At 37.2% G+C, this 27,319-nt stretch overlaps 2 protein-coding genes and 3 long non-coding RNA genes across 5 annotated transcripts; 4 read left to right on the top strand and 1 right to left on the bottom strand.

Annotated features, from left to right (window-relative positions):
* Positions 1–346: 346 nt before the first annotated feature.
* Positions 347–2,024, top strand: LOC124293249. Its single transcript, XM_046733442.1, has 5 exons — positions 347–415; positions 698–1,105; positions 1,203–1,401; positions 1,490–1,678; positions 1,806–2,024. Exons 2-5 carry the CDS (start codon positions 1,098–1,100, stop codon positions 2,022–2,024), a joined length of 615 nt encoding a protein of 204 aa, XP_046589398.1. The 5' UTR covers positions 347–415; positions 698–1,097.
* A 438-nt stretch (positions 2,025–2,462) lies between these two features.
* LOC124293531 lies at positions 2,463–3,213 on the top strand. Its single transcript, XR_006903375.1, has 3 exons — positions 2,463–2,637; positions 2,794–2,870; positions 2,954–3,213. It is a non-coding gene; the product is annotated as an uncharacterized LOC124293531 (long non-coding RNA).
* A 4,183-nt stretch (positions 3,214–7,396) lies between these two features.
* LOC124293532 lies at positions 7,397–27,319 on the top strand. The gene is made up of 3 exons (XR_006903376.1): positions 7,397–7,407; positions 18,677–18,681; positions 27,254–27,319. It is a non-coding gene; the product is annotated as an uncharacterized LOC124293532 (long non-coding RNA).
* Positions 9,793–11,387, top strand: LOC124293529. Its single transcript, XM_046734635.1, has 6 exons — positions 9,793–9,968; positions 10,238–10,423; positions 10,514–10,622; positions 10,716–10,919; positions 11,009–11,081; positions 11,189–11,387. The coding sequence occupies exons 1-6, from the start codon at positions 9,810–9,812 to the stop codon at positions 11,310–11,312; spliced, it is 855 nt and encodes a 284-aa protein (XP_046590591.1). The 5' UTR covers positions 9,793–9,809; the 3' UTR covers positions 11,313–11,387.
* LOC124293530 lies at positions 17,385–17,903 on the bottom strand. Its single transcript, XR_006903374.1, has 2 exons — positions 17,650–17,903; positions 17,385–17,443 (listed from the first exon to the last, which is right to left on the bottom strand). It is a non-coding gene; the product is annotated as an uncharacterized LOC124293530 (long non-coding RNA).

Raw genomic sequence — 27,319 nt, 5'->3', positions numbered from 1 at the left:
TATATTGCAAAAAAAAACAGTGCAGTTGTGAGTGGCGATAAGCTGCCGAGATCACGAGGGAGTGGGAAACTTCGTGAGCTGTGGGTCGATTCTGTACTAGACGCAATGAAGGGTCGCTATGAAGCGACGCAACACGAAAGGTCGCTTGCGAAAGCGACGCTATTATAAAAAGCGATTCCGTAGCGGGTGCTATTTTGCGTCAGGCGTTACAAGCAAGCGGTTTCGCCAGCCCAATGGTTGCGTTCAAACCGTGGTTTGAACCTCCCGTTCTAAAAGAAGCCGTGAGCCTAGACTTGTCAGGCGGCGATATAACAGTTTTTTCATGTTACATTGCTATTTGCAGTAATAATAAATAAACCATCAAAATTTTTGTGATTTCGAGATTTGTGACGTAAGGATCAACGTACAAAATGAAGTAGGTAAGGAAATAATATATGAGATTAATGTTTATATGAAATTCATACATAAGTAATGAAATAATACATTTATATTAATATATAAGAGATCATAAGCTTAATTATGATCTCTAGAAAAGTTTTGTTTCATTGTTCTGTGTGTTAGTTCTGTTAGCTACATTTATTCACAAAATTGCTATTTAAAAAATCTGTTATAAGATGTTATAAGACTAGGCATATTCATAAGATGATAATGGCAGGTTTTATGATGTCACATTAATATGAACATGGATTTGTTACAGTCCTACTGTAGCCGGATTCTGCAACTCTTTACCGAGTACTATCGATAACGTTAAGTGGCGACGTTTGTCGCTTGCACTATCGATGGTTGAGACAGACAGTGATTCTGTAACTACGCGTCATCGAACAAAATCGTTGCAAGATGTGCTGTTTGTGAAACGACAAAAGTCGACAACTTTTATTGAAATGTGACAACGTCGCATATTATTACTATGAATTTTATAGGGACTTTGGTGATTTTGGGTAATATAATGTAAAGTCTCAGTCGCATCTGTGTAAATTTATATAAGCGCGGTTAGCTTTCCCATTGTATCAACAATAGTGAAACTCCTTATTCCTTTATTTAAACTACCGTACTTAATTCTTTGAACCTACCTTGTTACCTATATCTTGTTTCAAACTATGGCGTCGTAAGTATAATATAACAATTATACATCATTTTATAATCTGATGATATTGAATATCAGTACGACATAATTTATAAACGTATATTTAAACGCTTCGTAGAAAAAGAATTAGAAGCGGACGGGCGACGGATGCGCAATTAGTGGCAATGGTGCAGTTTATCGAAACACACAAAGGGATTGCGGAAGGGAAATTCCTAATTATGAATGGAAAGGAAGAACTCCGTAAAAAATGGGATCAATTGGCAAATACTTTAAATATGACCAAAGGTGCAACCAAAACCACAGCTCAATGGCAAGTAGTACGTATAATCCAAGACATAATATTTTTAATTATATTCTACCAATTGCAATATAAATAACTTGAACGACCAAATTTCATGTACACAGACTTGGAGAGATATGAAAAGTCGAACATCACAGAAAGCACGTAAAATTAGAAATCAGCGTAATGCAACAGGCAATAAAGAAATTGACGAAGTTCCATTGACACCATTAGAGCTAAGAGTCAGTGGAATCATTGACAAAAACTACGTTGAACGTAGCTCTGACTGTCCTGATAGCGTTCCTGAAGAAGAGGTATCTATTATATAGTTTATGGAAATTACATTTAAGTTGACATTGAAGTAGTTGAATACATGATTTGTAATACACTATTGATACTCCCATTGTACCATTGAGTTTTTGTTTCATTGACTTAGAATAGGAGTTACAAGAACAGCTTGCTGCAAGCGACTCCTCACCATTATTAAAACCTCCACGTGTAGTTAGCATTTTTGACCACATAGCGAGTACATCTGTGGCGCCTCGGCCCGGCCTTACCACACCAGCGCCAGGAGGCGACACCATCCAGGCACCAACTCGACGGCGCAAGCAGCAACTGGTGCCCCACGCAGACTTCACGGACACATCAATCCCGGGCTAGCCTCGTACCTACCAGCATCGCTTGGCTGATGCCCTTCATTAATAACAAAATCCATAATAATCTAAAACTCATCTGTGTGCATTGCCACAGCTATGGCGTGCGCACACTTGTAAATATTGTAAAATACATAACTCGATTAACTACAATTCTGTGTACTAAGTCATTTCGTTCCCCCACTCTCGGAAAGTGTAGCGCGTGTCCGCGGCGTGTGACGACCTCGAGCATAGCGCGGTTTAGCATCATAAATTCCACACATCAATATGCACTGATGTTTTTGAATCAGACATTGCTAATAACTATGGAGATAACGGTATGACTTTGTTATTATGAAGTATTCCGAATCGTTGTTCCATTTCGAACATTATTATTTTTAATACCGATAGAAAACCCCAATGTTGACCTCATTGACTGGGAATATATGGAATTGGGCAACACTGAAGAAGGCATTGCAGAAAGTAAAGTGCAAGTCAAAAATACAAACGAAAATATAGAAAAACACGCACTAATAGAAACATTGGATGTAGAAAACAAATCGGCAACAGTCAATGCCAATAGCCGCCGACACTTCAAAGATTCACAACCGACAGTGCCCCAACTACAGGAACAAGAAAACGTATGTATTCTCAATTTTCATTGAACTTAGAATGTTGTACGTGATTCTATCATAAATGTTACATGTGTACAATATCATCATTTATGAATTTTAAAGAACACTGATACGATATCGAATATAGACTATGTACTAACAATTATGCTATTCTGTTTCAAGGAAGACAATCTGAACAATTATCTTCTACACGGGACCAGTTTGCAGCAATTGCTGAGTCACATGTCCAATCAATGATGGTTAGATTGTAATTTCAGTAAAACTGCTATCGATTTACTGTATGATATAGGATAATTTTCATTTACATGAACTATTTTCGCAGATGCTAGCTGAAGCTGCAAAATTACAGGCAGAAGGGACAAAGCGTCATGCCGATGCTATGGGTCGATTGGCAGAAGCGATGGAACGGCAAGCTGATGCAGCTGTGCAAAACGCTACCAATGAAAAAGCGAGAATCGAAGTCATGTCTCAGCTAGTAAAAGTACTATCACAGATTTTACCAACTTACCAATAATAGTACAGTATAGTTTAGTGTAGTGTAGTGTAGTATAGGACTTCATCGTAAACAACAAACTATTGAACATGGACCAAAGTTTATATCAATAAGTATTATTTAAATTCAAGATGCCAAAACGTACTATAGTGAAAATACAGATATATGTACTCGTCTTACAATATACAAATATAATATTAAAATGTTAAACCAATAAGTAATATATAAGTAATTAAATACACATTATAGTTTTATAATAATAATAAATACATATATTATTATTCAGATTTTACAATTTATTTAAAATTCGGTAAACCAAATTTAATATTATGGTGTATTACATTGTGATATCCCTTGGTTTCACGGACGCGAACCAAGCAAGAACTACCCATCCCTTTGCCCAGGGTACTGCTATCCCTAAACGGCTAGCAGGCCCATACACCCGTATACTTGAGTATAGCCTACGCGCCGCGTCAGCCAAGTCAGTGGTACGGAGTTTACCAAAAACAAAAACATAAAACCACCCCTGACTTGTGCCACCTCCACTGCGGTACGTAAGCATATCTTGAGTACATAAAAAACGGCCGGACCCAAAAGTCCCAGTGTATTGACATTCATAGTAGTCTGCGCTCCGCTCAGCAAAATCTCAAACTTAAATTAATCGATGAAGAGTAACTTGTTCCTCCGTACCAAGATTATGCCTCTTATGGTCTACATCCACCGTAACAACATTATACCTTTCATAATCTAAATTGTGTATGTATTAACCGATCTTGAATACGGCGAGCAAGTGCAAGAGGCGGAAGATTATTGCCGTCATCATCATCCATGTTCGCCATGTTAGGTATATTTGTCACATATTCATCTGGATCCTCATACATATCTGGTGGTAGCCCAAAATTAATACGCATATTGTGTAATACTGCACAGGCATTAACAATTTTTCCAGCCATTCCAGGCTCATATTGCAAAACTCTGTGTTTAGAAAGACACCTCCACGTACTTTTAAGCACTCCAAACAATCGTTCAACACAGTTTCTTGCACTACACAATGATTGATTATAATTGAATCGTGGAGTTCCTTCTCGTTCATTAGGTAATGGAGTCATCAGCCATGGTTCCAAGGGGTAACCCTGGTCACCTCATAAAATATTCAACATTATGAGTAATTTATTTATCAATGAATCACTATGTTGAAAACTACTATTCATAAATGTTACAAGTATCAAGTTACAACTTACCAATAAGAAACGTTCTTTCACCTCGATTATATTCACGCTCCATTATGCGTCGTACAGGGGATGTACTCCATATGTATGAATCATTTCTTGCCCCAGGATAACGTGCATTGATGTTTAATATCTTCAAGTTAGGATCACATATCTGCATGAAAAACGTTTTCATTATCCACAGTTATGTGTTCTATTACACTCGTATTTGCTACGTATCTACGTGATAACGGTTAAAAATCGTACCGCCTGCACATTGAGTGAGTGATATCCATGGTGATTAACATATGCCTCCTAATGTTCTCTAGGCCCAAGCAATGCGACATGAGTGCAATCAATTGCTCCAATAGCTCCTTGAAATGGTTGACGTGCGGTGGCAAATTGTGATGCTGCTCGTTGCCGGTCTTCCGGAGTCATGGGAAATTGTACCCATGGCCTTAGTAATCGTTCATTGATAGCATTTGTGACATCATGAATGCACCGGCTCACTGAAGACTGACTTAATGAGATACCCCACTGGTCTCCTACTGGACGTTGATAACAACCGGTGGCATAAAATCTCACAGCTGTTAATACCTGACATATGAAAATACTAAATATAGTTCACAATAAAATGCAAATTGGTGATTGGCATGCGAACATAATACCTGTGTTTGGACTGAGAGTCCACTGTCCCTCACACGTTGTAAACTAGGCTGTAGAGTGTCAATCAGGTCTGCTGCAAGTTGTGGGTTTATGCGGTATAATTCAATAAACTCTTCATTTGTTGAATCAAACAGGTCTTGCTCTGTTCGCATCAACTTGCGTTCTAATGTTCGTTCCAAACACCTAACTCTATAATCTAAATTTAATACATCTATCGCAAGATAGCCCTCTGCCATCCTGTAAAAATTTGAATGAATTAAAAATTTGAAACGACTTGTATTACACCTCATAATAAGATTACACGGATGACGCGTAAACATCGGAATGCTTTATAAACAAACATAACCTATCAGTTATCAGATTTCATTGAATCAATCATTTGACTTGTATGATAAAAACATATATAATACATAAAACTTGGCACTTACCTCAACTATAGCCAATATACTTCAGTTTTAATAAACGAATAAATTAATTCACAATGACACAGAAAGTTCTTGTAACTCCGTATAATGGCTTCTCACTCTTTTTCTTTAAATAAGGCGCCTAGAGCGCGTAGCTTATGTATGTAGTACTATAAAACACAACGTTAAAGCCTAAACGAGCGTTCTTCAGCCCTCGTTAAGCTAAGCAACATTCGTCGATAGTTAGCGACGCGGCCGTCCGACAAATATCGACATCACGGCTGTAGAGAATTACTTCAAACGAAAAACGTCGATAGTATTGGTTAACGATAGCGATAATTATCGATATCGAGTTACAGAATCCGGCTACTGAAGTAGTAAAACGTTCCCACAAGCACAACAGCAAGCCAAGGAAATATTTGATCGAATATATGTTGTAACGTGGCATTTTTACTGCGCGTTCCACACGGCTCCCCGAACCCTAGACGGAATCCAAAATTAGGGAGCCCGCGGATCAGACCGCGGCTCATTTCGAAAAAGAGCGCCAGGACAACGGTCACGCATCCGAGACTCTGAGAGGGGACCATTGTCGGTAGCGAATACGACTTTTCAGGATTTTTGTTTATTTTTTTTTTGGGTGGCGAGTAAATGCGGCCTCAGACAGGGGATCGGCAGCAAATTCGAACGACGTTACCGGACGGCAATCGCGGCGGATCGCGACGAAAGGAGGGCCTCACACGAGGCTACGGAGAGAGCGTCAACGGAGAGCGTCAACGGAGAGCGTCAACGGAGAGCTCTGCCGCGAGAGAACCCAAGGCGGACGAGATTCCCGTTGGTGCCCGGCGAGCCGTAGCCCTCCCCCCCCCCGTCACCCAGCTGACGACAGGCACCCTCGCGAAGTCGTCACGACGCCACTGTCGAGCTACGGGGTACCAGAGACTGGCGAGCCAATCAACACCCCGCGACAGCGGAATTTACCGATAGCGATAAGCTAGGCTGTAAGAATTTCGTAACGAGAACCCCAATTAGATCGGGAGAATTTCGACTACGGATAGCGCCTATGTTCGACGCATGTTCGAATTGCGGCTCCGATTTGCAGACCTCGTCACTTGAGTCCTGGCGACGTTTCGCGGTGGTCACGATCGAATCAAGCAAAAGTTAGAAAATTGTGTGTGACATGGCGGAGACCGGTGTCGGAGAATTCATCGTGTGGATGCGAAGCGGTAAGCGCTTGTAATTCTTTGCGAACATATTTCGAGCACAAGTTAGATTGGCGCAGTGGTAAACGGTCGGCCCACTTGATTATTGAGTTAGAGTAGCGCTCGAAATTTGTTTGTCGATCTTCTTGATGACGACCGTAGCCTGAGTTTTCGCGATAACGCGTAGAGTCAAGGGGATCCCTGTAAAGTCTCGCGTAAAGTCACGGTTCCGAGTGGGGGACAATTTCGGTTCGAAATTGAGTGTGACCAAATTCCGCTGCACGGGGTCTCGTCGAGTCTGCGTATGTAAAAAGTGTCACCTCTCGTGTGGGTCGCGTATCACTGTGCGTGGACGCTCTGTTTAGCGAGACGGGTTGCGAACTTTTTGGAAATAGTGACTACGACTGGAGCTCGGATGCGTCATAATGCGCTACACAAGCACGAAAAGAAAAGCTTCCTAGATTTATTAATTTGGTCGCGGTTATCGCGTCGAGTCACGTCCTTTTGGTTTAGTTCATGAATTATTGTGTATAAGTAAGGTGGCGACTAGCGCACGTAGAAGTAAGACATCACCTAGATTTAATAACAACCGCGGTTAGCGCGTCGATTATGATCTCGATTACCTTTTTGTCTAGCGGTTTATGATTAAGTGACGATTAGCGTCGTAGTAGAGGACGATCGCGGGCAGCGCATCGAGTCAAAATTTTGTTTTTGGTTTTTGTGAGTTAGGGTATTATTAAGACAGCGACTAGCGCACGTAGGCCGTAGCGGTCTTCTAGATCTATTCATTTTTTTTTCATTATTTTGTTTGTTCTTTCTTTTTCTTTGGTTAAATCTCAGCATTTGTATTTGGACTCGCGAAGAACGACTTTCGCAGAATTATTATTATTTTAATTTTTTTTGTATTATCGCCGGCTAGAAATATATTATTGGAATTTTACAGTGATTTGGCCAAACCACGTGTTGGCGTACGTGTGTCGTATCTCTCTTTACCCGAAAGTTACCCCTTCCCTCTCCGCGGTACTGAGCTGCCGAGTATATGGTCGCGGTATATCGTATTACCGATTTCGAGGCGCGTTGATCACGCCAGGCGCCCAACAAATTTTGCGATATTGTTTTAGGTCCAGGGTACATCGTGGACGCCGATTTATTGTGCGCGAGGTAAGTTCTCGGTCATTTTCTCCGAGTGACCGAGGAGCGAGAAAAATCCACGTCACACTGTAAATTAGAAAGCATCATGAATTCCCAAGTCTGTAGGGACCGTAATAAATTCTAAATTCATGTTCAACACTATTCACTATACATTCCTCCCGCAACCGACATTTCACAGAATGTTCAAGTTCATATCATAACGATTTATATCATTAATTGTGCGATAAATTTATGCAGTTGCACTTCCACGATGAAAAAAAATGTCATTCTTATATTTATATGTCGCATGTATAACGAGCTCATAAAGCAACCGTATGACAGTGACCTGGCGAACCTTCATGGTTACTTCTTGGTTTGAAGGTGGCGGCTAGGTAGCGGAAGTACGCAAAGTACATAGCTAGACCTGGTTATAGCTGAGCAGCCGCCATGTGAGGGATTCGTGGCTTTTTCCCGGCCATTACTCTGCAACGACAGCCAACTTATGCGGCAACCGTATGACAGCGAGCTGGCGAATTTTCTCAGTTTTTTCTTGGTTTCGACATGGCATCCAGGTGGCTAAACTAGCCAGCACCTACTTGATTTTGATATAGCCGCATGGGAGCTTGGCTTTGTGAGAGCTTGGTTAAAACCAGATTGAAGCTGACTATTTTGGCCATATAGCCACCACCTCGAAACCATCAAGAAGCCATGAAAATATGCCATTTCATAACCTCATGTTTGCCACATGTGTTGGTTGTCTTTGTCATGTATATGCCGGGATGAAACCACGAACTGGCTACATTGCAACCACATAGCTAGGTTGGTTTGGCCATGTAGCCGCCATATAGTTGCCGCCTGAAATTGTTACCCAGGTAGTGTTAAAACGACAACACACACTGTCATCTGCTACTCAACATGCTGCCAAATTGGCACCAAAATTTAGTGGACTCTACCGAATCTTCCGTTTTCTCTCCCCGGTGGTGGTTGAACTGCAACAGGTAGATGGGAACAACGTAGTGGGAAAGGTGGATGGAAAGGTCCTAAAGAACTATAAAACTTAGTCCTCGTAATTTAACATACTAGATAATGGGAGACGAGGCTCCACCGCCCGCCTACGTCCTGCGCGGCTGTGGGGCGATTCTGTAACTCGTTATAAGAATAACGATTCCGAACGCTATCGTAACGATAACGAATTTCGCCGCGTGTAACGACTATCTTATAACGACGGTGCGATTCCGTAACTACGAATAGCGACACTTCGACATTACAGAATGGGATAACGAATCGTTGTTGTGGATACCGACAGGAAGTGCCGTATTGTGACAGATCTTTAGTAAATAACTAGAATTTTATCGAAACTCGCCTTAAAATAGTTGAAATTCGTGCCGCGGTGGCGCGCATGAAGGCTTAAATCGACGCGCTCACAATCAGTCAGTGTAAATCCATCGTATGGTGAACATTGTAAATATAAATATCATAGTCAATTCCAGTGAAGTGAATTTTTGCTTTGTTTGCATCATTACTATGGTTTCGGTTGGGAAGTTAGTATAATCAACGATGTTTATGATACATGTTATGTGTGATCTTGTGAATTATATGTTATGTTTTGTGTGGTTTATAGGTTATGAACATGTGAAAATTTAATTCGTTCATGTTTCTGATATTTAATACTGGTGTTTGGTGAGAGTAGTTATGGATAAACTGTTCGTTGTTACAATTAACGTTTATTACAGAGTAATCAAGTGGAGATAAAGGTGCAAAATAAAAACGTTGTAATACAATAGGTGCGTGGAATAAATATACACGTGCTCAATACAATACACTCAGTTACTGAGTCCCGTCTAATCCAAGACGACCCGGTCAGTTTTGACTCACTCGACAGACTACTTCTATCGTTCGCTTACAGTCGTTTATTACCTATGTATAAGTGACATCTATACTTTCACACGCATTGTACATTTGTATATTTCTCATGATCTTCGCATATATGAACAGTTTCCGTGACTAATTTTGATTAATTTTTTCTAGAAACAAACAGAAAAGACAGGCGAAGGCCACGCCAGCCCAAATCGGTTATATGGCCGATTATTTTATCCAGCATCCGCACATCGCGACAGGGAAATTTCAATCTCTCCGTGGAAAATCGGATTTGGCCGCGTCGTGGGAGCAACTCGTGGCGGAACTGAACAAGATGGGAAAAGATGAGAAAGGGAAAGACGTAAAATCATGGAAATCAGCAAGTTAATACGAGTATATTATGTTACTTTCAAAGGTGCTTATCGAAATTTGGTTGGCGAACATTTGCATTGAGTCACGATGCTCAACGTTACTCAACGTTGAGTTGTTCTGAACACGTCCTCTATTTATCGTACAGAATCTTGAGAAATGAATTTGCAAATTTAAATTTGCACCCTTTTACACATCGTTTCATATCGCATTTATAAATTTGCGTATTTTATATAATCTGTAATTTTTCATAATAAATGTTTCAAATTTTTATTCTAGACGTGGCGAGACAACAAGACCACTGTGTCGCAAAAAGTAGCGAAAATTCGAGCAAATCGTTCGAGGACAGGGAATTTGGGTGACCCTCGAGTGAAACTGACCGAACGAGAGGAAAAAATTATGGGCATTGTGGGCTTCGATGACGTGGAAGGAGTGGAATGCCCTGATGCCTTTCCCGAACAACAGGTAATATTGGTTTTGCACTGATGAAGCAAAATATCGAATGTCATAAAAATTATTTTGGAAAACCATTTGTTTCCATAAAAACCATTTCAGTTAAACGTCATAGAGCTACTGGCAGAAGGAGACGAAAGCATACTCGATGAGGATGGCAGCATCTTGACTTGGCGAGACTACGTCGAGGCCAGTGCTCTCGATTACACTAGTAAGTAATCGTTTTTGAATATGCCATTAATTATTTGTTAATGAATCAAAAATTGTTAGTCATATCGCTCATTTGACTTTTGTGTTTTTTCAGATATAGAATTTCTCGAAAACTTCGATGGCGGGGAGGCAACTTTGGAGGAAGGCTCTTCAATACCTGAAGAAAATACAGACGCTGCATTGCCACCACCACCGCCACCTCCTCCAGCAATAACACCATCTCCAGCAGATGCATTGGCAAAACCTGGCCCGAGTGGCCTTAATCAACAAGGAACAGCCTCGAGAGTCACAAGACCTAGTAAGTATCACAAAATCGTAACTTGTTTGTTACAAAATATGGAAACATGTATTTAATATTGGTTTCAACAATCTTTCGGATAATCGAAGATTCGGCACACAGCTGGAAAATTCACGAAACGACTTCGCAACTCTGGCTGAGACACAAGTTTCATGCATGGAGGTACTTATTATTGAAATGTCTTTAAAGTTGTCTTCATCGTACATATTAAGCGACATTTTACGATAAATTCTGTGTCGAAAATAACTGAACAAATTTTTTTTACACAGATGTTTGCAAAATCGATGGAGAAGATGGCCGAGAATGACAGGCAGAGGAACGAAAACGAAAGAGAAAGGAACGAGATTCTCCGCACACTCGTCGAATCTCAGAAAGAGCGGGACTAAGTTATGAATAACTTGACAAGAGTGCTGCAGGAATGTGTGCAACATTTAAAAAAATAAAGAATTAAGCACCAAAGAATTAAGACATAAGCTAAACAATGTATTATTATTATTGTCATTAATAGTTTTTAAACAGATTTATTGCGTTGTAGAATTAAGATTGATCTTTTCAGAATATTTTCTATAAATAAGTTTTTTTTCCCACAGACGAAGCTATTGTGATAACAGAGATTATTATTATTATTGTTTCTGCACTCTTTATTACGTTTTTTAAAATTTTTTCTCAAAGACGATGTTCTGCAGATATTCATCATTGTTATTATATCTCAACACCGTTTAATACTTTTAATAAATTTTAATACGAGTGAAAAAATTTATTTGTACTCATATTCTTAAAAGGAGCCTTTTGACCACGTGTCGTGAATCCCCATGCAGCGTTTACTGCGGCTACGTTTTCCTCACTATTCTTGTTGCATGGACCACCATCGGGTTCTTCGCGTAGAACCAATATTCTGAAGAGTAAAATCATATGGGCATTTCTCCACTGAATGGAAAATCGTTGTCCCAAGGTAAATTTATGAAATAAATCTTAAAATTTCTCAGTTTTTTGTATCAATACCAACATAGAATTAGGTATTCTTGGCACGCCATAGCTTATTTAGTAATTTACTAATGGAATATTCGAATAAATGAACCTCAAACGTCTCAAAACACAGTCCCCTGGTACGTCCCTTTTCCAAAATTACAAATCTTGAAGTTATATTTAGTTTTGGCGCGAAGTATTTAGATTGCGAAACGGAACGCAATCGGTGTGAAGTTTGTTCGGTTGCGTCGCTAGCGGGCAGCCACCATTTTGTTTGGTGCTACTACTGCGTCTTTTGGTGAACCACGCGTCTCGGCCATTAGTAAAAACATTTCCTTGGTAAGCCTTTTTTTTTTACTATTTTAAGACTTTTAATAACGATGATTTGTTTAAAATAATTGATCATTTAGTAGGTAGCCACATCTGTTGCGTTTATCTGAATGTTTGTAATGATATTGTTTTATTAAGTATTCATGTAAAAATTACAGTCCCCTGGCCAACATCCCCCTGTCATTTCATACCACAGGGGACTGTTCATACTACTGTTTTCTTGGGTTTTGACCACTAAAAGTAACGTCTCTTTTTTAGGAAGTACCTCAAAATGCCACCGAAAAAGAAGTCACCCACAACAAGAGAAGAAATACTTGAACAAAAACGTATAGCTGAGCGTTTGAGATATCAACGACTTGAAAATGACCGTCAAAAAAAAGAAGAATTGGATGAAAAAGAAAGGCAGAAGTATCAACAAAAAAAAGCAAAAGGTAAAAGAAAATTTAGTTGAAGATATGAGTCGTCGTGAGCATAAGGCTGTAATAAAGGTTTGGAGAGAGCATTGTTCTAAGTATCGTGTAAAAAAAAAAGTCATGAGTAACTTTTATTAAAATTTGTGATAAGAAGGGCCACAAGTTTAGAATGGACGAAAATGATATTTCTGATGTCAGTTTTGACCAAATATTGCAGAAGTTACCAGATCCAGATCTAAGTCTAAAAGGGAGAACATTACTTTATTATTTTCCTGTATCTGTACCGGTCTTTCAGAAGAATTAATTAATTTAAATATTTTCCCCCAAAGTACAATGTTAAGACTGATTTGTTTGTAAGGTGTTGTACAATTAAAGTTAATTACTTTAGTTACTTCAAAAGTATTATGTCGACCTAAAATATCGGTTGTGATAATTAATTAGCAGTAGTAATGTTTCTTTGTTTATTATTTTTTATATTTTTTTGTTATTTTAAAAAGCAGGATACCATATTTTTCATTATTATAAAGATTGACTTTAGTGTTAGTTAGTAGTGTTAGCTTTTCGACCGAGCCGCATGGAAGGAGTTGATCGCTGTGGTGTCAAAGATGACACTTTGATTATGTTGTATGTACACCTTATTTATTTACAGATTAATATACATATACACAAAAGCAGTCAGTTAAATGGTTGCCACGCGAGGGAAGAGGTGCTCGTGGTCTTGTTGCACCGCGGTGGAGGCTGCAGCGACGATGTGCGGTGCTGAATCGGTGCGGTTCTCGGTGGCGGCGTGTAACGGCTTTCCGGAGAGCTAAGCGGCGTTGGAGGACGGCGGTTCTGGTGCCGGGTTGTAAAAGTCCGTCATGCAGTTGTCCAAAAAGCGTGCTGGTCTGTGACTGTAGCGTACTCGTAGCGTAACAGTGTAGGTCGTATTCGCTGTGAGCCTCGCTCGTGCCGCCGCCTAGCGGTTTCAAAAGCTAAGCAGCCGGCGTGTTATTTAACATTAGAGGCATACGGATAAATATCCAAATCATTTATTATCACCCTTATTATCAAATAAGTGATATTTCCATTGCAACAGTGAAGTGAAAAGTTTAAAGTAATAACGAGTTGAAACTCCAGTACAAAATATGTAAGTATATAGTTATGAAGTAATTAAAACTAAGTTTTCAGTGATAATTTGTAGGTCAAGAAGTTCAAAATAAGTATATTTTGACATAGATAGATAGACCACATTGATACTTAAAAACCTGTCATGCATACTATTAATATATAATAAATAATTTTTTCATAGAAAAATCCGTAGTCATGGATGTTATTATACGGACAGAATTTGAAAAAATTACACATAAAATAAGCTTTCAACCTGCAACGGAACTAAAAGGCATAAAATTATTGAAAGCCAATCATGTTCGGAGTGTGCAAGAATACAGACATAATGGAGAAAGTTTTTTAACTCAAGCCGAAGTTGTACGACAAGCATCCGTATCTTCGGAGCCATATAAAGTACAGTTAAACGTAAGTAATCATTATTTTCGTTGATTACGATGTTACTGAATAATATGCTTCATAAAACAGCTTCAATTTTTTTCTAGATTGACCCTACTCGAGTGGTAACAACCGTTTCTTGCACTTGTGTTTATAATCGAAGTGGACGCTGCAAGCACGTTGCTGCTTTAATAAACTACATTAATAATTATGAAAGCTTGTCAAAGACCAATTTCGAACAACAATGGGGTCGACCTACATCGAAACAATTTGCAAAGCAAAAGTACTCCAAAGGTTCAAATTTTATAGATATGTTCACGTCGATGCCTCTTTTGAAAATGGAACTGCGCGTGCCTGCCCCAGATGAGCTGGAATTTGAATCATCTTTAAAAATCATGTTAAGTGCAGAAGCTTCCATTGACCAGACCAAAGATGAAATTGATAGCTCAATGTCTTCATTATTAGATTTAGTAGAACAAAATTTGAAACAAGAAGACTGTGAGATTTGTTTACCGAACATTCATAATTTTATTGAAGAGTATGCTGTATATACAGCAAAACATTCTCTTTGTGATAATACCAAATTATTCTTTAAGACGCATATTGAACTGTCAAGTGAAGAAATTATCACTCTATGTACTGAAACCATAGATCAAGCCATGTGTTCCAAGTGGCGGTCAGCAAGAAGTTTGAGATTTTCTGCAAGTTCGACCATTCATAAAATAAAAATCAGGAAATCGAAAACCATACATTCTTTGCTAACAGAATTGATTTGTCCAAATGAAGTCAATACTTCTTCAATGCAGTATGGAAAAGATAATGAAAGTGATGCTAGAAAATTGTATGAAAAAATGTCACATAAACAAGTAAAAGAAGTAGGAGTTATTGTTAGTAAATACCAACCGTGGCTATGCGCAAGTCCAGATGGAATTGTAATCGAAGATGAAAGTATTACTGGGTTAGTAGAAATAAAATGTCCAAGTAGTTGTGAAAAATTACCTATTGTTGATTTTAAAAACAGAGAATGCAATGTTAAGTTTTTAAATATTATAGGAGATGAAATAAAGTTAAAAGAGAGTCATATCTATTATACTCAGTGCCAAGTTCAGATGTACGTATGTGGTTTGAGCGTATGTGATTTGTTCGTGTACTCTCCACTTGAAAACGGCAGTTGTATAATACCAGTGTATCGTGACGAGTTGTTTATAGAAAGTGTTGTTCTTAAATCTGAGTATTTTTACTTCAAATACTTTTTGCCAACCCTTTATACTAAAATAACCAAAGAAAATGGAAAAATTAATATCAATCAAATAACAAAGCAACCACGAGTCTTTAGTGGAAAAAATATTCAAAATACTATATAAAATATTGCATAATATTAAAATGAGTATCTTTGATGATTATAATATTAGGGCTGATTATAAGAAATGTACGTACTCAAGCTTCATTTCATTTTTTTTTTTTGAAATCTGGATTACATACATAATATAAAAACTGATATCAATTTCAAATAGATTACATTAGTTTTTGATAACTAAGAATTAAAATATTACTACTATATAAAACGATACTATCAACACTTCCGCAGTAATAATAAATATACAGAACTGAATTAATGTTTCCAAAGAATAGAATTTATACATTTTATAGCGATGTGATATTTAAATAATTATAGTGATACAGCTGTGATGAATGTAAATTCAGATATTTGTAAAACTTATATCTTAAAAACTTGAAGTTTTATAGTCATTAGTATGTAGCAATATAATATTAATAAATACTCAATGAAAACCACTACCTTTTAGGAATAAAGGTTTTTATAATTTTACTTGATAGTTTTTGTTTTATTAGAAATAATTGGTGGCTGTAAATTTACTAAGACGCAGATAACATGAATAATATTATCGATGCAAAAGAACAAATGTTCCGGAATTTTATACAAAATTTGACAAGTTTTAAGTCGTTGCATAATTCTTTCTACATGAATTCGAACTCTTGCGATGTTGTAAGTCAGATCTGTTTCTTCTTTCGAAAATTCTGATTTTTTTTCCAAAAATGGTGGCATAATAAGAAATACTCGTTTACCACTTGCATCAATGATAGATTTGATTTCAGGAAAACCTTTATCTGCTAAGACCACATCACCATCTTCCAATGAATCTACCAAATTCGATTCAATAGTTAATTGGGAATCACCTTTTCTACCGCCAGCAACTTTCGATTTGAAACAGATGAACCCAGATGGTGTGATTCCAATCAGTACTTTTGCTGTAAAACCTTTCTTATAATGAGAGTAACAGTAAATACGGTCGTCAACACTTGACGGAACATCTATCTTGAATTCAGTGCAGTCTATGATAACCCGAGTATTAGAGTACTGAGGTTTAAAACATTCCGGCATAGTTTTCTGTACGGCAGCTCTACTTGGCCAAAACACTAAATTTGCAGTTGACGAACTCAAATATTGTAAAGTTGAAAAGAATATCTTGGAGATTGTTGAACGATGTAAACCAAAGAAAATTGCTATGGCTGAAAATGGCAATCCAGTTTTTATTTTCACTAAAAAAATTAAAAGCCTCTGTTCTCTTGTTATTGTAGATCTTTCCGATGGGTTTTCAGTTTTAGATAATAAAAAATTAAAGTTCTGGAAGTTCACTCCAGCAATATCTAATAAATCTTCATCGGTCTTAATAGATGGAAAACCACAAAAACTACGCTGTTTGCTATTTTGTTTAACTACAGCCTCGTTAAAACCAACCGACTTATCTACTCTATCTGTTAACGATGTGCCACATTGTACCTCTTCATCTTTCATTTTTTTCCTATTCACAATAGTTTTGAGAGTGGCAATTTCCGGTATTTCAGTTTGAACTTCAGCATCGCAGTAGTTAGTCATGTAAATATATCTGTTACACGTGAAAGTTTGTGTTTGTTCGATACCAGCAGAACTTACAAAATCTACTTGACACTCTTCATCACTTTTTAAAATTACTTCGACACTGCTTATATCCATAGGTTCACGTCCACTATTATCAACAACATTGTTGGAGTCGTCATTAACTTGATTTCCAGCATCACAATTCACTCCGATGTTATGCTTGTGAAGAGTCTTTCTTCGGTTCATGAGTCGATTGTACCTATAATTAATAAATACATATGTTATTATATAAATATCGATGTATATATTAATTATTCAATTTTATAATTATTTTTTTACTTCTCATACATTTACCTGCTCAAAACAGCTTTTTCATTTACTTGCTTTGCATGATAAACTGGAGGGAATAGAGTTGGCGCGTAGCTTGGACTCGCAGGATCATCTGATTTTTTCTTGCCAATGAAATGAGCATTACATAATACATGATGAGTTTTTGGAGTCCACTTTGAACCATCAGGGCTGTAAAAAACAATAATACTTATGTATTTATACAATAGTGTTTCATGCAGATAGCATAACAGTTCACCTATTGATATAGTTGGCTCGATTTTAAAAATATAGAAAACTAAGGCATCGAAAGTAAGGCTATGTTACTTACTTTTTTCTTTTCACAGCAGCAATCCATTTTTGCCTTTGAACTATTTTATGTGATGCAGTTGGAAACTTGTAAAATATACAATCACTAGTTTTACCGTTATTTTTGCAGTTAACAACACAACAAGTGTAATTCCACATACCGTCAATTGTTTCTCATACAAAATGCTACAAAATGCTATCACAACACACGCTGGCTCAACTCACTACTCGCCACCCCGCGCGCTGCGATCGTTTCGCAGCTCCCCTCCAAGCGGCGGCTCACAGCGATAGAGGCAGCACTTTAGCCGAAAGTAGCGCGCCCTGTTGTTTAACAAAAGCAAAAAACGGGCAAAAATGTCAATATAGTTAATGTATTTATATAGATTAATGTTAATTAAAAATGGAAAAAATTATTAAATACGGTTTTCAACCAATTAATAATACTAATATTCGAGGTCAAAGCGACTTCAATGGTAAAAAACTCCATGAATCAGGTCATGTATCTAATGTCGTGGAAAAAAGGCTTCTAAATAACGTTGTGACAGTAACCGGTGAGGTTCTTTCTGCGGTGTATAAAACTAAAAATTATAATGTCAAAATAACGGTATGTATTTATATCTCTTAATTTTTTTTTAACTTTGAAATGAAATTAATAAATGTTAATCAGTAAATCATTTTATTTTAGTTAGATAACGAGCGCAATATTAGTCGTGCTGTGTGTACCTGCAAAGCTGGATTGTCTGGTAAATGTAAGCACATGTGTGCTGTGATTTATTATGTCAATTCAGCTGATACAGCGGATTCTAAGACTAGTCATGGTCAAGAATGGGGTAAGCCCTCTTGTCGACAGCTTTTGGATTACGATAAAGGAATAAGAATGAGCAAATTGTTCCCTCCACCGCCTTACTGTGTCAAAAATCCAAACATAGTGCCATGTAAGTTGGAAACTCTAGTCTTTCCGAATGATTTGACTGGGACACCTCCTGCAACAATGATAAATATTGACCGAAGAAATGAAAATGAAATCATAGCAGCTGAATCATTGGTAGCTTTAGTTAAAATAAATAAACAACGTAAGTGCGAAATAGAAATTGAAAAAACGCTGTCGGAAATACTTCAGCTGCAGTCTGTAAACGAACTTTATTCACAAGAGAATATTATAACAAGTGATATTTATGATTTTTACATAAGTGAAGTGTGTTGTGATAAAACAAAAATGATAAGCATTTGCATGCAAACGATTTTACAGTCAAAGACGGATGAGTAGTACAAGCAACGTATACTACGAATAACAGCAAGTAATGGCCACAAATTAAAAGGGGACCGTTTTGATATTGATAAAGCTATTAGAGAGTTAATTACACCTAGTAAAGTGGCGACAGCAACCATGGCTTATGGTACAAAAAATGGAAAAGACAGCTTTGAATGAATATAAAAAACTCCTAAGTCCAGATTGCAAAATTGTTCAAGTCGGCCTTGTGATTAATATTCATCAACCTTGGTTAAGCTGTTCTCCTGACGCTATTTTAGAATATGGTCCTGATATTTGGCAAAAGCGATTGATAGAAATAAAGTGTCCTTACACGTGCAAAAAGATACCAATTTACGACGCGACAGCAAGAAAGTGTAACGTGCAATATTTGAAGTTAGACGAAAATGGAATTTATTTGAGTGAAACTCATTCCATTTATACGCAAGTCCAGCTGCAAATGTATGTAACAAATATCGCTTTCTGCGATTTATTTGTTTACTCACCTCTGGGCTGTGTTCTCATAACAATTGCTCGCAATAATTTGTTCTTGAGTAAATTAGTTCCTAAACTAGAGCAATTTTACGAAACGATCGATTTTACCTACCCATTTAAAATTCCCTAAGCTTATCTCGAACGTTATTAGTTTTAAAATGTCCAATTCGCGTACTGTTTACCAACATAATGTTCACAAATTTCAAAGGTCGTTACTTAATCTCGAGATCAGTGATGCTCACGCGACCATCGTCAAATATCAAAATATTTTGTTGTCGCTTGAGAATAATATTTTAATTGAATTACCCGTTGAAGTGTCAAAAAAATTCTTCGACACACAATACCTGAAATTGGAACCGGCCTTCAACGCTTACAAGGCGGCTAACATCAACAAGTTAGCTAATCTGATTAACAACAAAAAACGTCCCACTTCTAATCCAATTGACTCGACCTTTGAAAATTGGATCGTGAACCTTAGCAATACGGATATTCCTGTCAATGTTACCGACGTGCTAAAAATGGGACCCAAATATGGCATTCCTTTTAAGCCTAACTGCATCCGAACCAACAAACTTATCTCTGATTTCGAATCAAAGATTTCCTTCATTTCTTCTGATTCTCGTAATACGGCCCGCCAAGATTTTACCAACACTATAAAAAAGTTCATCAACACCCCTTCTCCCCTTCACGCTGACAAGAATATCCTTCACAAAATTAAAGAAACTAAGATCTTTCAAAATAACAACCAGGACTTACTTTTCTTGAAGGCTGACAAGGGAAACACGACTGTTGTGATGAACAAACAAATGTACGAGGATAAAATGTTGCAACAACTCTCCAACAACAACTCTTACAAAGTTGTTAGATACGATCTCACCTGTACCTTGCAACAAGAAGTCAAAAAACTAACAACGGATTGGTCTAGAAGCAAACTCATCTCTGATCAACTTAGACGTCAAATTGCAAAAACTGATTGCCTACCACTTAGAGCCTACGGGCTACCGAAAATTCACAAACCGGATACACCGGTAAGAATTATAGTTTCTTTCACTGATAGTCCGACTATCAATCTGGCTCGTTTCCTCAGTCAATGTATAGGTAACAACATCGTACCTCCCTTGTCACGTATAAGAGATAGTTTTGCTCTGGTTAATGCTATTAGGGACTTTCGTCTCCCACCTGATCATATTTTAGTTTCGCTGGATGTTGTGTCATTGTTCACAAATGTTCCACAAGATCTTGCAATCAACGCTGTTAAACAGCGCTGGCATCAGTTGGTGGACAAAATTCCGGTCCCACTTAACGAACTCTTAAAAGCATTGCACATATGTTTTAAGGCTGCCATATTCAAATTCAATCATAACATATATGCTCAAACTTATGGTTTACCGATGGGCTCACCGCTCTCTTCAATTTTGTCGGATTTGGTTTTGGATGATCTTGAACAATATTGTCTCAACAAACTGGACTTCAAGCCTTTATTCTTTTTCAGATATGTAGACGACATAATTACAGCTGTCCCTTCGGATAAAGTTGCAGAAATGCTTTCCGTCTTCAACAGTTTCCATCCGAGACTACAATTTACCTCTGAATTAGAGTCTAATCACCGAATTAGCTTTTTAGATGTCCTGATCATCAATGATAACCAGTTCATTAAAACTGATTGGTTTCATAAGGCTACTTGATCACAAAGGTATTTAAATTACCATTCTCACCATCCCAGATCATACAAAATTGGAACGATTAATTGCTTAGTTGACAGAGCGATCCGACTCTCAAGTATGGAATTTCACAACAAAAATTTGTCCTTGATTCAGCAGGTACTAAGCAAAAACGACTATCCACCTCGCCTGCTCAACAAACATATACAGTTCAAATACGATTCCAGCTTGTCATCGACCAGCCCTAACAATAATATCGATGTAACTACTACACAAACCAATCAAAAAAGCTATATTTCCATCCCATACGTCGCGGGGTTGTTTGAGTCACTTAACAGAACATTCTCCAAGTACAAAATTCAATTTGTGGGTAAATGTGCACATGATCTATCCTCGATGTTTGATTCGGGTAAGGACCCCTAACCCCTGGGTATGCGCTCTGGTGTAGTTTACAAAATACCTTGCAACCAATGCAACATGTCTTACATAGGCCAAACTAGTAGGCAACTACACACCAGGATAACCGAGCATAAACGCAATATCCATGAACACGAGAATAATTATACTGCATTGACGAGACATGCCATCGATTTCGACCACTCTTTTAATTATTCTCAAGCCAGCATTATTGACGTCGAACCGTTGTATTACAATAGGCTACTGTTAGAAATGTGCAATATTGTTGCACATCCCGATTCTGTCAACCGTAAACAAGACATAGAACATCTAAGTAATATTTACACCTCTGTGATACGACCATTGTAATTGTCCATTACCGACTGAGCTTGCTCTCGATTTTACCTCCTTAACAAAAATTTTGGTTTCCTTTTACCCGCTGACTCTGCGTTTGCTCGGATAACTATCGAGATCGACCTCCCCCCACTACACACTGGACGTTCCACTTGTGCTTATGTGCTCTGGACTCAACCTATAACGGCGGTGTGTTTTATTTCATTTTACCAAACTAACAACAATAAAGAAGTCGTGGGAATTTCGTGTCGCGAACGCAGTGTGTTTCGGTTTTTGTTTTTATTGGTTTTTATTGTTTTTTATTGTTTCTATTTATTCATCAATTACCAACACGCATTCTATGTAATTGGAAGTGTCATCTCATACTAGGTAATTCCTCTTTTATACTTGCTCAAACATCCTTGCATATTATTTATACCACTATGTCTAATTTTGTTAAAACCTAGTTGTACATTATTTTATTTTTGTTCGTGACAGATGTTTGAATAAAATGTTCTGAGGAGGGCCCCCACCAGGGCCGAAACGTTAACACGATAAGAAAGTGTTTTGAGTTGTGACCTTCATATCCAAGAATAACATTAATCTAGAGCAATTTTATTTTGTTAATTATCTTTCAAGATTATTTATTGATTATAAAAAGTAAACAATTACAGATATCTTTTAAAAGTTATTTAAAAACAACTGTCAACTTGTAGAAATTTTTTAAGAATGTTCTGTTAGTTTTCCTTTTTTTAATAACTAAATATAAAAAATAATTTATAATTTATAATAATACAGCCAAAATAACATTACCAAATATTTTTGTAAGTATTTTTATGATATAAAAATTCATAATTTAAGCACAGTTTCAAAAAAAATAATATATACTTTGATTATTTTAATAGTTTATTTATCAGATTTTAACAAAGTTACACTTCATACTAATTACACATGTTATTTAATTCTTTAAATTTACAATTTATTCCTTCGTTTTACATTCTGTCGTTGATTGATCTCGTTCTTTAAACAGAGGCTTTTGAATATTTATAATAGCACAAATGACAAAAACAATTTCATCAATATGAGAAAATAGAGATGCTGGCACTTTGGAGAGAATATAAAAGTCTTTTATTCTTTGATTCACTCGTTCAATGTGTATTCTCACTGAAGCAATATTGTAAGTTTCATCTACTTCCTCAGGTGAAAATTGATCTTTTGTACAAAATGGAGGCATCACAAAGATTGCGTTTTTTTCTTCGACTTTAGTTTGTATTTGTGGAAATTCTTTATCTGCTAGCACAACATCTCCAGGCTCAATTAAATCCACTAAACCACAATCATTTGTAATGTAACAATCACCAACACGACCACCATAACACTTTGACAGAAAACTTATAAATCCATTTGGAGCACATCCAACTAAAAATTTTATTGTGTGATGATGTTTATAATCTGAATACATTAGAACCCGATGTTTAACTTCTGGTGGAACTTCTGTCTTGACTTCGGTGCAATCGATAATAACACGTGTGTTGGGGTAATGTATTTTGAATGCTTCTGGTAAGGTTGTTTGTACAGCGACTTTTGATGGCCAAAAAATGAAGTTTTTCATTATTATGTTCATCTGCTGCAGATTATTTATAAATATTCGATAAACAGTAGTGCGATGAATATCGAACAAGACTGACATCGCGGTAAATGTCAAACCGGTTTTTAGTTTCACCAATGTTATCAATAACTTTGTTTTTTTATCAACTTTAGAATTTTTGCAGTCTGGGAGTAGATTTAAAAGGAATGAGAATATAGGCAATGTAACACCTGTTGAGCTACTCATAGCTTCATTAGTTGTGATAGATAACCCATGAAAACCTCGACATTGCGATTTTTTGGATTCAAAATCGATTGGATCGCAAATGGAATCTTGGACCTTTTTCTTCATAAGTGGCATCGAAGCTTGACACATTTTATCCGTGGTTTTTGTCACAGATATATTGACCTGGACTGCAGCGGTACTAATGCCATCATGATGATTCAAATTACAAAAAAATAAGTACAAGTATCTGTCGAACTATCTGATATAAATTGCTCAGTGTGACAAGTTATACTTCGCAAAACCCGAGGAGAAGTATTCATATCAGAAGCATTCGTATCATTCATAAAAAAGTCTTCCTGAACTTCTGTGTCTTGCTCCATGACAATGTCACTTAAACAACTAGTATCCTTATATGCTATTGAATTATCACTGTTTATACTGCTGTTTGTATTATTAATCACTGCAGATTTCGAGACGTTGATTTGTTTATTTAATTGACGTATTCTTGAACGTTCAAATCGTTGCAGCCGTTGAATTGATTTCTTAACATTTTCTTTTCCAGGAAAAATAGAAGGAATGTATGATGGGTGATTGGAGTTATCTGATTTACTATTATTTATGAATTGAGCACTACAAATTCTCGTATGTTAATTTGACTCCCAGTTTTTCGGATTTTTTCTAAAATAAACAACAAAATTTGAAGGTTAGATTTATACTACTCCATAAATTTAAATTTAATTATTGTATGTAATTTTTTTTTTAATAAAATATCACTGTATTTCATTTAAAAATCTTTGAATAATAACATTACTACTGTTGCTAATAATTATAATTCATTACTTACACATAATTTTTTACGGCATTTATCCACTTGATACGTTTATCGTACTTCCATGAGACTCCACGTTCACTCGAAGGAAAACAATAAAATTTTACTGGCGAATTGACTTGGTGCATCCAACGTGATTTTTCTGTACATCCTTTGATACAGCAAGACTTTACGGATGAAGACATTATGAATTATTTTAATATTTATATTATTAAAAATAGAGAAACAAAATATCGCGTGCTTTTGCCTAACTTTTTTGCCCGAATTTTTTACATTTCTATCACCAGTTGGTGTGACGGTCTAACGCACGGTCCCTATAGCTGGTCAATTCCGGCGAGACCGAAGTTGTCCTGCCGATCGGTGAGATCGGTGGTCTCTTATCGCAGCCTCGGTTCCACTTCAACAGCGGGAGACCACGTTGGCTGATTGCGGGACGCGCTGGGCTGCGTGGGTGGCGTGAGCAGCGCGTGTGACGTCGTGCTTTTTTCTGTGGCGCGCGACTGGAAAGCGTGAAACGCTTGTTGCGGTGCGTGAATTGTACGGCGCGCGACCGACAAGTTGGTTTCACAAGGTTGTTTGTGAACAGTTCTCCTGTATTTATGAATTTTCTGATTGTTTGCGAATTTCTATTAGTCTGCTTCTGTAGTTTCTATCGTATTTTTAGCCCTAGTGGCTTTACCTTTCGTTTCATAATTATTTGTAATAGCAGTGTTCCTTATATTTTATTTCTGTTATTGCTTAATATATTTTTATTTATTTTCTGCTTATTGTGTCGTACATCGAGTTCCTTGAAGTATAACCGAGCGTAGAATCAGCCAGTAAATATTACCGCACCTTTTTCTATTGCTATTGGCAATTCTATATTATTTTTGCCTCTGTATGTTGTTAAGTCAAGTTCTGGGTATTATTCTTGATTCTTTTGTACTGCGGTATATTTAGTGTATCTCTTCATTTTGTGAACTCTCCGAAATTCTCACTCTCTCATGATTTTGTATTTTGTATTCTCTCGAAAATTGTGTTTGGGAATTCATTGTTCAATTCTTCAGATCCGTAATTATTGGAAATTATCCATTTTATCAATGATGAATAACTTTATCAATAATCATCTGATCGATCGTTTACGCTTCCGATTTTGTAAATTGGTAATGAATGTCAATTTCTCGTACTGGTTGTAATCTATGGTGAATTCTTCGTATTATCTACCGAGCTATCGTTACCTTGTTTTCTACCGATTGCAGTCAAGTTCTCACTCTCGTTTTTAATTGACAGAATAATAATTTTCGTAGCGTCATTTGCACCTTGGGTAAGATCACGTCTCCCAGTGACGTGTAGTTTCAAGTAAATTCTTGCATTACATCGCTTCTCCAGACCTACCTTCATTTTTCTGTTAACTACCGTCTCTCGTTTCAAAGCTAGCGTTTGAATTCTATTCTACCGAAATTTTTGTAAACAACGATTGCTCATTTTATCAACTACCGCTGTCGATACCGTTTCATTTGCCGGTCTCAGGCCTGTAACCTTCTCGACAATATATGATCGATTGACCTGTTCATTTTTCCGGACTTGAGTTCATTATTTTCTCTAACTAGGGGCTTCGCCCCTGCGCGCTTCGCGCGCCAACCCCATCTCGGCGCTACGCATTGTCTAGTAGACAGGCGAATTCCTTCATGTTGATTTAATGACAGGTCCTGCACTTGCTGTCCACTTCAATTCCTTCTGTGCTTACTTTTCTTTTTTTCATCAATCTAAGCTTCCATTCGTTGGTTGAAAATTGGTGTTCCTTCTCTATTGATATCTGTCTATCTCCTTGACTTGCTGAATTATTTTTGCTACCGCTCTGCCCGTTATTCTCCAAAATCACCTTCTTTATATTTTTTTTTTCTCTGTATTTATGTTGCTGTTCACTCCGTAAAACACCTCTTTCTCTTGTGGTCAACATCGATCCTGGTCGTCCTCTTTCCTGGTTATACGAATATTTGGTGGATATTATTCTATGGCTTATTTGGTTCTTCGCACTTACAATTTTATTTTCCTCTTTCTTTTGTGATACTTCCGACCATCCACCATCTTCATCGCCTTGTCTGCTGCTTGAAACTCCTCCTTTCTCCATTGTCATCGTAAATCCTGGCTGTCCTTTTGACTGTTCGGTGATATATTTAGATTCACTATTATTTGATTGTTACTTTTCATACTTATTACTCACTATCTGAATTTTATTTTGGTTCTGCAAGACATCAAAGTGTCCACTCTCTCCGTCACCGGTGAAGGGTAGCGAGAATTGTGATCCGATCCGGTGTGGATGAATTTGTTCTTCGCGATACTCGATTTAACATATCTTAAAAATTTCCGCAGCTGCATATATTGCATTTTTATTCATATGTGATTTGTAATCACCAGGTCACCTAATCACAGCACCGTTTGACTCATTACCTGTAATAAAACCCGCAAATGTAGACCAATTATCCATTATATTTGAAACGATACTCAGTCTCACCTCTGCGTGTCGATCTTGAGTGCCGTATACACAATACGCCAACGCGCGAAAAAGACAATTCCTGTCGGGAATCATCGTTATAATTTTCGTTTGCATGTTCATTTTTTGCGCGTCAGAAACAGATACCTATAAAGATATTTGTCAAAGACTGTCATAAACAGCCGATGACAGCTGTCAAAGGGTTTGCTAGATGCTTTTTGTTTTGTTTTCGGTATCTCACCCCACCGCCAACTTCATGCGTATACTATTGTTTATATAATCTTTTTTTACTATTGTTATTATAATCTTTTTTTACTATTGTTATTATAATCTTTTTCTACGTTCATTTGTTTGAAACTTTTTTATTAGATAGAGAGATTCTGTCATTATTGTTAGTTGCCTTGAATACCGCCACTCTACCAGTTCGTGTGAGTACCTGAGCC

This window comes from Neodiprion lecontei, chromosome 3 (assembly GCF_021901455.1).
Source record: "Neodiprion lecontei isolate iyNeoLeco1 chromosome 3, iyNeoLeco1.1, whole genome shotgun sequence".
Taxonomy (NCBI): Eukaryota; Metazoa; Arthropoda; class Insecta; order Hymenoptera; family Diprionidae; genus Neodiprion; species Neodiprion lecontei.
This window is presented reverse-complemented; position numbering and strand designations above follow the sequence as displayed.